The sequence below is a fragment of the Cibotium barometz genome, chromosome 50, assembly GCF_041138505.1.
Source record: "Cibotium barometz isolate CiBa-2024 chromosome 50, ASM4113850v1, whole genome shotgun sequence".
Taxonomy (NCBI): Eukaryota; Viridiplantae; Streptophyta; class Polypodiopsida; order Cyatheales; family Cibotiaceae; genus Cibotium; species Cibotium barometz.
In genome coordinates, this window is record NC_141095.1 from 4,834,941 (window position 1) to 4,848,617 (window position 13,677).

Consider the following 13,677-nt stretch of genomic DNA (forward strand, 5'->3'; position numbering starts at 1 on the left):
ACGCCCAGCCTTCTAGGGCTAACTTATCTTTTGTACATTGACACAATCTAATACACTTTGTGTTGTGTGCATTCTTGCTTCTTCTTTTCCAAGCTTTGTGTGCTTTCCTGCAACCCTAATTCTAACAGCTAAGAGTGTTACTGGTGGTGATGCATCTGTTATCAATACTAATATAAAAACATCTTTTGAATTAAAAGTTGCTCCCATCCCATTTAGGTAGTGGATTGATTGGTTTTAGAAAGGTTGCACAATATACATATATGAAATGGCCTTCGGAGGGATAGTAGAATGGCCAATTTAAGTCATTTTTTGGATTGCATTTGTAATAGATAGAATTGAAGTATTGTTCTTTGAATAAAATCAAGCCTAGAAAAACCAACTGTTGTAAGTGTATGATTGGCACCATATATATTATTGGCGAAACTATTTTGTGGTTGAAAAATAAAAATGCCAAAATAGCATACATAAAGAAGCTATTGCCAAAGAGAGGATAAAAATGCTTGATGAGTGTAGACAAAGAAGTGCTTGACAAAGAGAGAGGACTCAAGCTACTTTTTGTTTGAAAGTGCACATTAAGCAAGTGTCTTGATTGCCAAAGAATCAAAACCGTACCACAAGTTGATCTTTGTGATGGTAGAAAGATGCATATAGGATAACTCTTATTAACTAATGAAGGATCTTCTTAAGGTATATAGAGGTATGTAAGAGCCCTTTCCCATTTTCACAGTACAGTAAAGATAGCATAGTTTTTCACTGGTTTAAACTATGTAGTGTGGAAAACTTATATTTGAAGAGTTTTAATGTCTGTTTGCAGTAGTAGACATACGCTCGTGCATTGCAAATTGCGTTTTCTTGACTTAAGAAGACCTCATGATACTAGTTTGTAACAAAGCTGCCCTACGGCATGAAATTTGAGTGGTTGACATCTTAATCAGCTTAGTTAAGCGTGAAGATTAAAACCGAATTTAGATAACCCCTCGGCTAAAGATACTGATTAGTTGCAATTTGTGATGTTGCATTTAAAAGGGTTTCACTATAGCAAACAAAAGTACAACATTTACAACAGAGTTGATGGCCTGTAGAAGCAACTAGGGCAGAGCCATGATAATAAACTTTCCTAAGCTGTTGCTGGCATGGAACAACACTTACACTCCAGTAACTTCTTCGTCTGCAGCTATCACAAAAAGTCACAACAAAACATTCCCCATTATGTTTCAGAAGTATAAATGTTAGCAGACTGGGCTACTTTGATATCACCAGTGCAATTTGAGAATGTTCCTTCCATGTGCAGCACGGCCCTATTAACCTACACAAAACTAGAGCTTTATCAGATCTCTTTGAACACCAACTAGGTTGAACTAGAACAGTTATGACTTCTTTTTCTCCAAGCGCAGCACATCTTGTAGATCACACGCACAGTCACGAGGCAAAACAGATCACCTGGCCACTGGCATGTTATATGAAGCGAAATGAAATCAAAGCATATGAGAGGTTCCTAGAAATTCAGAAGATCACATTCAATTTAGAGCTTTTTTTTAAAAAATGGCATAACCAGATACCCTGCACTCACTTGGAAGCATGAGAAAAGCGAAGCACATCTCATCATAAACCAAAAGCAATGGATTCACTGAAGACTGGTGCTATCCATGCATGGTGCTAACAGGGGCCTCTTACACACATCAGCGGACATTTCACATGGGCAGGGTTTAGTCCAGCTTGATCATTAATGCCTGTTTGTAACCCCTCTGAAAGCATAAAATGATACATTTCCATCTACCAACTAGTCACTAGAGCAGACATTACAATCTTGCTTTCATATACACTATTCCTAAATACTGGATAGTGATCAAACCCATGATGTACTACTACCCATGGATGTGTTAACATATTAGCCATGTCAAGATTTACCACAATACTGAAAATAATGTTTTTGCATTAAATGAAAATTCCAGAAAATACAAAATCTCAACACATTACTGCACAGCTTTTTCTTAATAAGCTAGTAGAGACCCAAAAGAAGCTAACCTGTCTATTGCACATTGCCATGGTCCATGTGCAGCTTTCAAAATCACCATCCATCTTCATGGATAATGTTGCTCCTTCTGCGAAAAGGGATGTCAGATTGGTACGCATCTACCTATCAAAAAATCTCCTAGCCTTTGGAAAAAACATCTCAGGAGTAGAGAACTTCACTACTAAAAAAAATGGTAAAATTGTAGCAGTACAGGCACTTCTATGTCTTAACTTTCATTAGATGTGTAGCAAAAACCACAAAATGCAGCACTGCTTGGCTTGTGACAGGTACCAAAACGCTAAAATGCAGCACAGATCAGCTTCCCTTCTACAACACCACCATTGTGGCATTCGCAGGTTCGCCTGTTTAATGAAGGTTGCTACAAATTCACTTGTTTAATGAACTTTGCTGCAACAAGTGCTCGAGATGTGGCAGCTTTCCATCAATGACACCTTTTTAGAAAATTCAAGTCTTGTTCTTTTTTCAATGTTCCTTTTAAGGGGATTTTATTTGATTTTTCTCAATGCTTTGATGCATGGGCCTATCCTTGAGGGCTGGATCCCAGATGCCCAATTTGCTTTGTTATATCATCTATGTCCAATTTAGTCTCCCACAACTTACTGGTTTGAAGAGCTGCCACAGATGAAGCTGCACTATTCCCAACAGGCGGCATCGGGTTTTTAGCTTCCTCTCCTATAGCTGACTTAGCAGCGGCAGCAAGTTGGTTCTGAGCACTCAAAAGTTGATCCCAGAATATATCATTCTCATCAGGCACATATGCCCCAGTGCCATCCGTGTCTTTCAGTTCTTCAAAGCCATCTGGGATTTCAAGCTTCACCACTTTCTGAGCTACCAATTTGCCCTTTCCTCTCTCTAACTTGCTGCTACGATGCCCCTGTTGCTGCTGTGCTATGGTTACCTTACTTACACCCTGTACTCCTGCTGTTGACTGCTGACCTTCAGCCTCCTCATTGAGCTGGTTTTGCCCCATTTCATGAAGAAGAGCTTCCAACTCCTCATTTACATCACTGGAAGCTATATTGTACTCTAGGAGCTGCCCACCCTCCGGAGTTTGCAATGCAGGTGATGACAGAAACCCACTCTCCTCCACATTGTTTGAGCCCGCACTGGGCAGGCGGCGTTTCTTACTTATGGTCTGGAGGTGCTTTGTTTGCTTATTTTTCTGTGCGAGCTGGGCCATGAAGGTTGGATTCTGCATGGCATTGGCCAAAAATGTCATCATTTGTTGCTGCCTCTGCTCTGTGGTTTGAAGACGCTGCGACAAGAGACTTATTTCCTGTTGGGTAGATTGCTGTTGCTGCCTAAGTCTCACCACCTCTGACATAAGCAGGTTCTTGTCCCTCCTGAGCCCTTCAATTTCACCCTGCACGCCACCATATTTTCCCACCTCCAAACAAGGTCCACCTGCACACAACAATAGCTGCTGTTGCTGGGATAGCGAGACTGGTTTCCTCCTTTGGATGCCCTTCAGAAGATGCTTCTGGCCCCTCAGAAAGCCCTCATTGGCAAATTCCCAGCGATTAGGGTCCACCTTTCTAAAACCCTGCATAGTTAGAGGGATGTTTCCACAATCGACATCAGCACAGCTTGCTTCAACCATAGAGTTTGAAACAGCAGTTGATGAAGCAGCAAATCCTCAGGTACTCACCTAGTCAAACCACTATATCATGACAACAGTAAGAAACAAAATATATGAAATACTCACCACCGTACCCATCAACAAGGCACATCTCTTCAGGAAAGAGAGAGAGAAAGCGTGAGGGAAGCATGTCAGAGCTTCTCCCTTTCTTTCCTCAAGAGGGCAGTAATGAAAACTTGGTTTGACAGCTCTTTGTTGAAGCACTGGTGTATGGCAGTATAAACAAGCAGTACAAAACACTACACTGTGTACAAGCTTTTCACAGCAACAGGAAAGACAATGGCTAGAGACATAGTACGCATGGGCGTATGAGGAAAGACAATGGCTAGAGCACATGTAGTACGCATGGGTGTGTAAAGACATTAATTGGAATACACAAACTCTAATAGCATACACATTTTACAGGACCTGCCTCTGAACTTTACCTAAGCGGTGGTGCTCAAGTCCCAAAGAGTATTGGGTTCGAATCTACCAACCTCTCAAGAAGGAGGTATTAGCGTCTGCTTTCAGTCCCCTACTCTCACTTCAAAAAAAATGGAAATAAAAATCACAAGACCTATAGAACATGTGGACTATGTATCTAGTGCACATAGACACGTCCATGTAAAAGCTTATGGCAACGTAGAGGGCAATGTGCTAGATGGAAAAGTCTAAAGTACACGAGACTATGCTCAGCAATGGGAGGGCAAGGCAACGAAGGGCACATGTTTTGTACAGAAATGTAGAGAGCAGTGCCAAAAGCACAGAGATCATATACGGCAAAATGGGAAGCACTGCCAAGGGAGCATCATCATGCATGCAGGATATAGAGGGGCTTGTTTTGGCACACATATTTTGTGAAACAATGCCAAGTGCACACAGATTATGTAGAGATATGTGGAAAGCCATTCCAAGTGAACATAGACGTTGTACGGCAACATGGAAAGCATGTATGCAGAATGCTCATTTTGCACTTTGTATGGCAATTGTACAACGGCATACATTTTTTGGCGAAGCAGAAGGCTTAGTGTAGGGCATACAAAATGCATGCGTGACGAGGGTTCACATACCATGGATGGCAATGTAATCGAGGGCATACATGCAGTGGCAAAGACAATGGCTACGCTACACAAGAGACATAGGACATCAAAAAAGCACAATCAGCTCCTGAAGTGTGTTATACAAGACGCAGTTCTGGAAGGTCAAATGCAAGCTGGAGATAGAGACTTACGTAAGTGTTGAGCTGGCGCACGAAGCTGGAGAAGTTGTTGTGCTTGAAGAAGCGGGGGAGGAGCTCCCGAGAGAAGGCGTGGGGGTCCCACACGATGAAGCTGTTGTTGGCGGGGCCCCAGGAGACAACAGGGTTCGTGGAAGGGTCTTCTACCATGTCGAAGGTCTTGGTGAGGAAGGGCGGGGGGCCGGCCGGCACGGCATCTTCCGGAAGGGCGGGAGATGGCGCACTGGCAAAGGGGCTCTCAGCTGGGAGGGAGGGCAACGGTGACGGAAGGGCGGCAGTGGCGGGCGCCGCCGCCGCCCAATTGAGGCCCTGTTGCGTTGCTGGGGGGGCGGCGATGGGGTGGAGAGGCTGATCGGGGCGTGAACGAGGCTGATCGACGGCGGCAGAAGGGGAGATGGGCATAAGCGGGCTTGATCCAGAATGCCAAACAGGGATGGGGGGCGCCATTGGCTAACATATGAAGACGGGCATCCGAAGGGTTCACGCGACCATTCTGGAACCTTCCCCTTTAAGAAACCCTTGGCGGAGCTTCCAGAAACTTCCCTTCAGTGCTAGCCACTATCGCCGTCCTTCCAGAAACTTCCGAAATCTGCACACGTGCTGCTCGACACGTGTCATCTCCATTTTAGCGCCACGTCAGCGCACCCCACGGGCCACCTCACCTCCCAAAAGCGCAAGAAGATATTTGTCAAAAAGGGAGATCTCGAGTGTATATTTTCAACCACAAGTTCCCTGGAGCACTGGCGTCCCCCAAATGCACAAACTTCCAGAAAGTAACAAGTGGGTACAATGATTTTAAAGTGCAAAATTTTATATATAACAGTAGAACATGTTAATCTCCCATGAGGCATGCCCGCCCATACTACTTGAGTACTCCCTAAGCCCCATTCTATGAATCACATGTGATCCATTTGCTTTTGCCTATGACATTAAAACAGTGACTCTCTCTCTCTCTCACACACACACACAATGTATTTCCGTGCTCTCGTCACCTTCTTTACGAACCACACTCCATCACCCTTGGAGGCTAGTCTATCATTCAAAGCCACCACTCAAGGCCACTTGTGGTTGGTTCTCCTCAATTGTGTACACACACACACACACACACGCACGCACATATAGATATATACATATACTTATATAAATGTATGTACATACATACACACATACACACACACACACATATATATATTTACGTATATATCTATATATAAATGTATGTACATACATGCATACACACACACACACACATATATGTGTATGTGAGTGCACGCGTATATTATGTATACATACGTGTGTGTGTGTGTGTGAACATACATATGTGTGTGTGTGCACATATACATGTACATGTATATGTACGTATATATGTATCAATATATGTGTATGTGTGCGCACGCGTATATTATGTATACATATGTGTGTGTGTGCACATATATGTGCGTGTATATATACGTATATACACACACATATATGTGTGTATATATGTATATAGATACACACATATATGTATATGTATATGTGTGTGTCTATATATATATGTATATATATGTATATATGTATATATATATATATATATATATATATGTATATGTATATGTGTGTGTCTATATATATATGTATATATATGTATATATGTATATATATACATGTATATGTATATATGTGTGTGTGTGTATATATATATACATATATACATATGTATATATATATGTGTATATATATATGCACACAAACACACACATGTGTGTGTGTGTGTGTGTGTGTGTGTGTGTGTTTGTGTGTGTACACACACATATATCAATCATATATATATATATCTGTATGTATGTATGTATGTATGTAGAGAAAGAGAGAGAGAGAGAGAGAGAGAGAGAGAGAGAGATCTATATATATGCATATAGATTAAAATATATATCTACACACACAACACACACACACACACACACACATATATATATAGAGAGAGAGAGAGAGAGAGAGAGAGAGAAGCACAAAAATGATGGGTGGTTATTGTTATGTAAGCTTCACAATATACAAGGACTCTTGTTTAATGAGAGAGAGAGAGAGAGAGAGAGAGAGAGAGAGAGAGAGAGAGAGAGAGAGAGCACAATCACGCACACACATGTGTGCGTGTTTATACGTGCACGTGTGTTCGTGTGTGCATGTGCACCAATTCTCATTGTTTACATTTTTGCATGGCCTAGCTTGTAGCCACCAAACGACATAACTACATCCACACTTGGCATCTCGCTCGGTCCCATGAACAACACCCAACACCCCACCATGGGTAATACCTACACCTCTTCCTCGCATATAAACATGGTTATAGTGTACACATGGTAACCCATGAATGGGTTATTAAAATATTTATAATGAGTAATTGGTTTATAAACTTAGGATTTAGGATTCTTACACCTCTTCCCGACATACAAAAGTGGTTATGGTAGACCATGAATGGGTTATTGAAATATTTATGATGAGTAAGTGATTTACAAACTTAGGATTAGGACTTTAATAAATCAAAGTTTGTGAACCTTAGAGTAGTAGCACATAATAAAATATACTTTCATATTACAACACTTGACTAATTTTGTTTGCCCTTTTATGGAATTTGCACCACCCACCTGCTGCTGATACACTTCTAGTTGTGAGTGAGCTACACCTTTCATGTGTGTAAGCTATAGACTTTTGTGCTAACATATTACTATTTAGAGATTACCTTCATTCATTTCATTTGCTTAATTATGAGTGATAAGCAATCTAGTTATCCACTCCATTTGCATATAATTACGAGTGATAAGCAATTTAGTTATCCACTCCATTTACGAGTAATTATGAGTGATAAGCAATCTAGCTATCCGCTCCATTACTTCTATTTATGGTCTCATACTACCTATCCTTTTTATGCATGTAAATCCCTTGCTCACAGTAGTCGAATCTAGAGAGAGGACCACAACCAATTTAAGAGTTAGTACTAGAGTTTGTAAGACTCCTCCCTAAAGCTTGATTGTTTTTTGGAAAGATCTTCATCAAAAAGTGAAATTCATAAGCTTGTTAACAATTTGGTGCTCTCTGCAACAATAACAACATCATCTCACTTTAATTATCTCTTCAACAACACGAGAGATTTTGTAAGAGATAGAGAAGAGCTTCTTTCATCTTATCAAAGTGATAGATTTTGATGTGATCTAATCACTCATGAGAGATTTTGCAAGAGATAGAGATGGAGATAAAGCTTCTCTCATCTTATCAAAGTGATAGATTTTGATGTGATCTAATTACTCATTAGGGTTGCTATTTAAGATTAATGATGGCAAGCTAGAATCCTAGACTATAGTGAAGATTAGAAACACAATGGATTAAGGTTCTGAGGTTAAGGAGAAACCTCATGGAATTAAACTAGGAGAGATTGAAACACTTAAAGGAATTTAAAATCCAAACTCTCTTAGACAACATTTGTCTCATTAGGGTTGCTATTTAAGATTAATGATGTTAAGCTAGAATCCTAGACTATAGCGAAGATTAGAAACACCATGGATTCCTTTAGCCTACTATGCGTAAAGATGTTATTAAGTTTGTGACTGAATGTGTTGTTTGTCAAAAGATTAAGGAAAGAAATTTGGTTTGCTTATACCTTTACCTATTCCTAATGAACAATGGGAATAAATAAGTTATAAGGGAAAGAAATTTGGTTTGCTTATGCCTTTACCTATTTTTAATGAACCATGGGAATAAATAAGTATGGATTTTATTATTACTAGATTTCCTATGACTGCTAATAAAAATGATATGATTTGGACTATAGTAGATAGATTTAGCAAACATGCTTACTTTATTGCCTACAAAAAGACATTGATTGCTCAAGTTGTACATGTTTTGGCACTTTCTTCCATAGAGGCTAAGTATAAGGCAGCTTGCTTTGCTGCATGTGAGGTAGTATGGCTGAGTGGAATCTTAGTTGACATGGGAGTTCAGATCAGAGAAGCTATAGTCTTGTGGTGTGACAATCAGAGTTGCATGGCTGTCTCCAAGAACCCTGTGTTTCATGCTCGCACAAAGCACATTAAGATTCAATATCATTATGTGTGGGAGCCGATAGAGGATGATATAGTGAAGCTGGAGTATTGCTCTACAGAGCAAAATTGCGCCAACATCTTCACCAAGGCTCTTGGGAAGGACTAGCTCACTCGGCATCTTCATCAACTTGGCGTTGGGCCAAAAACCTAGTTCATCTTCGGGTGGACATTGAGAGGGGGTGTTAGCATACACTCAATACCCACCTCTTAGCATGTATCTCACTTAGATGTATAGTGTACATTTGTTAGGCCCCCATTATGAGGAATAGCCATGGTGCATATGTCTTTAGTGGGAACCCCGGCTTAGACGCCGATGGGGTCATTATTGTGACCATTGATGATGGTTAGGAGATGGTGAGGGGTACAAGCATTAGCTGGGGCCCTTGGATAATACCAGGTCCATCATTAGCGGGCGATGGTCGGTGGACCACATTCTTGATACGCGGGTAGTGACCTTGTCTCTGCAGTGTAACTGCCCTTGTTGTATATGCATCTACTACACCGCCTACAGTACTATTTATGGACATGGTTGCCATGAGCTAAGGCATCCAATGCTTGTGAGTATCCACCCCCTTCTACACTTCGTATATCCTCCATCCAGAGTACGTCTAGATCTCCATCTTAGCTCTACTTGAGAGCGCTCGGGTGTGGCAGCACCATCACTTGTACCTCTTTGGTATAGTCAGAATTTTTGAATTCTCTCCATTGTGTGTCTATTGCATTGTCTATTGTTCTTTGTCTTGCTATCTCTTTTTGCTATGCCATATTCTTATACAAGGGTGACTGGAGGATTTTCATAGCGGTGCTCAAGTGAATTTCAGCGTTATTACTACAAAGGAGTAGGTCACTACTAGAAGATGGATTGTGCACTATGGCAACATGATTAGCAGGAAGTACAGAATGCAATCTCTCGAATTAAGAGACCTAGAATGTCCTAGTAGCTTGGTAGTCATTGAGCACAAGAGGAAGATCATCTTCAAGTGCTCACAGTTACACACCATCCAACATGCTTGTCTACCTTGGGGGAGTTCTCAAAGCTAAAGGATAAGCTCGTTGGATATGGGAGGATCAGAAGTAGGTCTAGGAGTAAGTCACCAAGATGGTTTAGAAAACCTAGGGTGTTGATTGATTGATGCGAATGGTTATAGGATGGAACTTCGTTCCTTTCTAATGAAGAGAGAGAAGAAATTGAAATGGAACCCCTCCTACAAAAGAAGGCCATGCCAGATCATCTACTGAAGTAAGCTAGTAGGCAAAAAACTCTTGAATGGGTGGGATTTCGATAAAGAAAATGCCTTATACAAATGTGGCATTCATGGCAGAACCAGCCAAAAATGAAGTGTAAAATCTCTCCTTGTGTGTTATAAATCTCTTGTTATATCTGGGAAAAGTCTAGTGAGAGAAGGCAGAATGAGTTTTGTAAAGATAATTGAATGGGAAAGTTTGTTTTTGATCCTAGGATATCACAAAGGAAAGTAGCATGAATTAGTAAGAAACCACCTGAGATTTTTGCTAGATATATGATAATACTACATTGTGAGGCCATGTACTTATGCCATTGATACTTTTGTCCCACTAGGTTTTTCTCCATTGCCATTCAAGTTTCAATGTGCACCTTAGGGTTAGCTAATATATAAGCAACCTCATCCACACTATAGGGTTATTTTGCATTTGTACTTGCAAAGAGTGTGTTAGCATAGCTTGGGGGAAAACATATGCTCCTACACACATAGCCATGAAGTACACATGTACACATGAGCATGGTGTAAGAGACATGGTTCAAGAACAAGATAAAGATACAAGCAAAACATCATGGTGTATTCCATTTCTATGTATCACACATCCAATTTATATACAAGAGGGGATTTATATAGCTATCCAACCATGTGACTCTCTTGGGATACCCATGTGACTATTGGGCTTCCATAACCTCCACAAGATCCTAACTCCCCACTAGCCCTCTTGCATTAGAAAAATTATGAGCTCATGTTGGGGCCCTCTAAGGAGTTTCATGCTCTTTGTCTCTCTAAAAAATGGGGCCACCGTGAAATTTGAGCACATCATTCCCAATTTTTTCGGAGTTGGTAGATTTAGAATGTACTCTTCAAGATCTTTCTAATGGTATATAACATGATGGGGTTCTAACATAGGATAGTGAAGCTCCCCAAAAAAGTGGTGTGATGATGTGGCATGTAACGTTACATTTTGCATCTTAAATCTTGTCTGTGGTGTATCTTGAGCATTACTACTGGAAAGTTATCATAGATTGTATATTTGAAATCTACTCATCATAAGCTTCTGAATGATATGCCACATGGAGGGATTCTGAAATAAGATTGATAGGGCTTACCATGGCCTCATTTTTTAGAGAGAGAAAGAGCATGAAACTCCTTAGAGGGCCCCAAAATGAGCTCATAATTTCCTTAATGTAACTTCTCCTTGATATGACATCTTTTACTAACCAAATCCCACAACTCATTAACCTAAGCTAATGCTACTAATGCCAAGGGGTGTTTGAAAAGATGGAGGGGAGAAGAGAGCTTGAGCTCTTGCAAGCATACACACACTCACAAAACCCTAAAAGAGAACACACAAGGTGAGAGGCTGAAAATCTTCTTCTTCTTCACACAACACTCAACACTCCATATACAAAGATAAGAGTACTCACTATATGAAAAGGTACTCAACCAAATACATACTAGGGTTCTCTATAGTGTGAACCCAACTAAATGAGCTGGCACTATAACTATGCCGGTCTCTAGAATGGCTGTCACACAGCCTGTCATCCCACTGGCCGCATATCACCCATGATCTCACCAACCATGCCAGTGGTGTAAGTGTGGGGCCTATCCCCCAGGCGGGTCATCAGTGTCCACCGACTCACTAGATGAGCTTGATATCTCAACACCCCCCCTTGAGCTCAACTCCATCTCATGTACACCAAGCGAAGCCCTGAATCTACGGAGTTTCTCTGTACCCAATGCTTTGGTGAAGATGTCAGTGACCTAATCCTGTGTGCTGACATAAACAAGGTCAATGTCTCCTGCCAAAACCTTCTCTCTCACAAAATGGTAGTGGACCTCTATATGCTTCGTGCGAGCATGAAAAACTGGGTTCGTGGCCAACTGTATACTGCTAATGTTGTCACAGAAAATGACAACTTGTCTATCCGCTGATAGACCCAAATCTGCCAAGTAGCTTTCTCAACCAAGCTACCTCACATGCTGCCATAGCAGCACCTCTATACTCGGCCTTTGTAGTACTAGATAGAGCAGCCGTAGGTTGCTTCTTGCTGCTCCAAGTCACAGCAGTACTCACCAAAGAAAACATGAAGCCACTAGTAGATCTTCTATCTGAGATACTACCAGCCCAATCAGCATCTGTGTACCCATGTACACATATCTTTGTCGTAGTTTCATAAAATAGTCCACAATAATGCAAAGTAGACCTCACATACCTCAGTATGCGTCTTAATGCATCCAAATGCGGCTTCCGAGGAACCTACATAAACTGAGGAACCAACCCAACAGCATAGCTCAAATCTGGCCTGGTGATCATCATGTAGATGAAGCTTCCTACTATGCATCTATACATAGTAGGATCCTCCAAAATCTCTCCTGAATCTGCACTCAACTTGTCATTTTGATCCAATGGCACTGAGATAGGCTTATAGCCTGTCATACCATACTTGGACAACATGTCTGTCTCTGTAGTAATCCAATACTATGTAGTGACCTAATCACCTCAATAACCATTAAATATTTGAGATCCCCCAGATCCTTCATCTCAAACTTCTGTCTAAGCAAGATCTTTACATCAAAGGTCTCTGCATCATGGTCCCCCCCATAATGATCCGGTCATCTACATAGATAACAATAAGCACAACCCCTCTATCACTGTGTCTCACATACAGCGAGAAATCTGCATTGGTTACATAAAAGCCAATAGTAACAAGATATTAAGAAATCTAATCGGACCATGCTCTTAGTGCTTGTTTTAAGCCATCCAAGGCTTTCTTCAACCTGCAAACATGCTCGGGGTGACTCACATCCTCATAACCAGGTGGCTGTAACATATACACCTCTTCCTGCAAATCCCAATGCAAGAATGCATTCTTTACATCCATCTGATGTAAAGACCATTGCTTTGACGCAGCCACTGCTATGACAACTCTCACTGTTGCCATCTTGGCAATTGGGCTGAAAGTTTCCTCATAATCAATGCCATATGTCTACGCATATCCTTTGGCTACCAATCTAGCCTTGTACCTGCTTATGCTTCCATCACTGTTATGTTTTACTTTGTACACCCACTTGCATCCCCAATGGCTTTCTTGCCTTCAGGCAATTGCACTAAATCCCAAGTCTCGTTTCCATATAGTGCATCCATCTCCTCATCCATAGCTTTCTCCCAACACACATTTCCAACAGCCTCATCAATGCATGTGGGCTCTATAACCTGCACAACTTTTGCCATGTATGCATAGTGATGTGCCACATAACCATCATAGGTAAACCTCTGCACAGGATTCTTCACTCTCCCAGATCTTCGTAGCTTTGCATTATGCTACTTCAACATTTTCAGACATGGCATTAACGACATGTTGCATAACAAACAACCTTTCATTATCCTCATTGTTTCTGCTCTCGAGGATGCATAGTTGTTTTGCTACAATTTTCCATTTTGCATGTCAGCCTGCTGCTTCTTATAA

The 13,677-nt window shown here is 41.1% G+C and overlaps 1 protein-coding gene across 2 annotated transcripts; it reads right to left on the bottom strand.

The window, feature by feature from the left end:
- Window positions 1-1,005: 1,005 nt before the first annotated feature.
- On the bottom strand, window positions 1,006-5,401 carry LOC147609743 (heat stress transcription factor A-6b-like). 2 transcript variants are annotated; one of them, XM_086786998.1, is made up of 4 exons: window positions 4,885-5,401; window positions 2,636-3,578; window positions 2,026-2,102; window positions 1,006-1,306 (listed from the first exon to the last, which is right to left on the bottom strand). In XM_086786998.1, the coding sequence occupies exons 1-4, from the start codon at window positions 5,335-5,337 to the stop codon at window positions 1,208-1,210; spliced, it is 1,572 nt and encodes a 523-aa protein (XP_086643124.1). In that variant the 5' UTR covers window positions 5,338-5,401; the 3' UTR covers window positions 1,006-1,207. The 2 variants fall into 2 exon arrangements, 1 of the variants encoding a protein (XP_086643124.1); XR_015264163.1 differs by having other exon boundaries at window positions 1,292-1,306; window positions 2,246-3,578.
- Between the last annotated feature and the right edge of the window lie 8,276 nt (window positions 5,402-13,677).

Coding starts and splice junctions, on each gene's coding strand:
- LOC147609743 (XM_086786998.1), bottom strand. CDS start 5,337: ATGGCGCCCCCCATCCCTGTTTGGCATTCTGGATCAAGCCCGCTTATG. Junction 3,579..4,884: donor TGCGCCAGCTCAACACTTAC/GTAAGTCTCTAT, acceptor CTAACTATGCAG/GGTTTTAGAAAGGTGGACCC. Junction 1,307..2,025: donor TGGCAATGTGCAATAGACAG/GTTAGCTTCTTT, acceptor AGTTTTGTGTAG/GTTAATAGGGCCGTGCTGCA.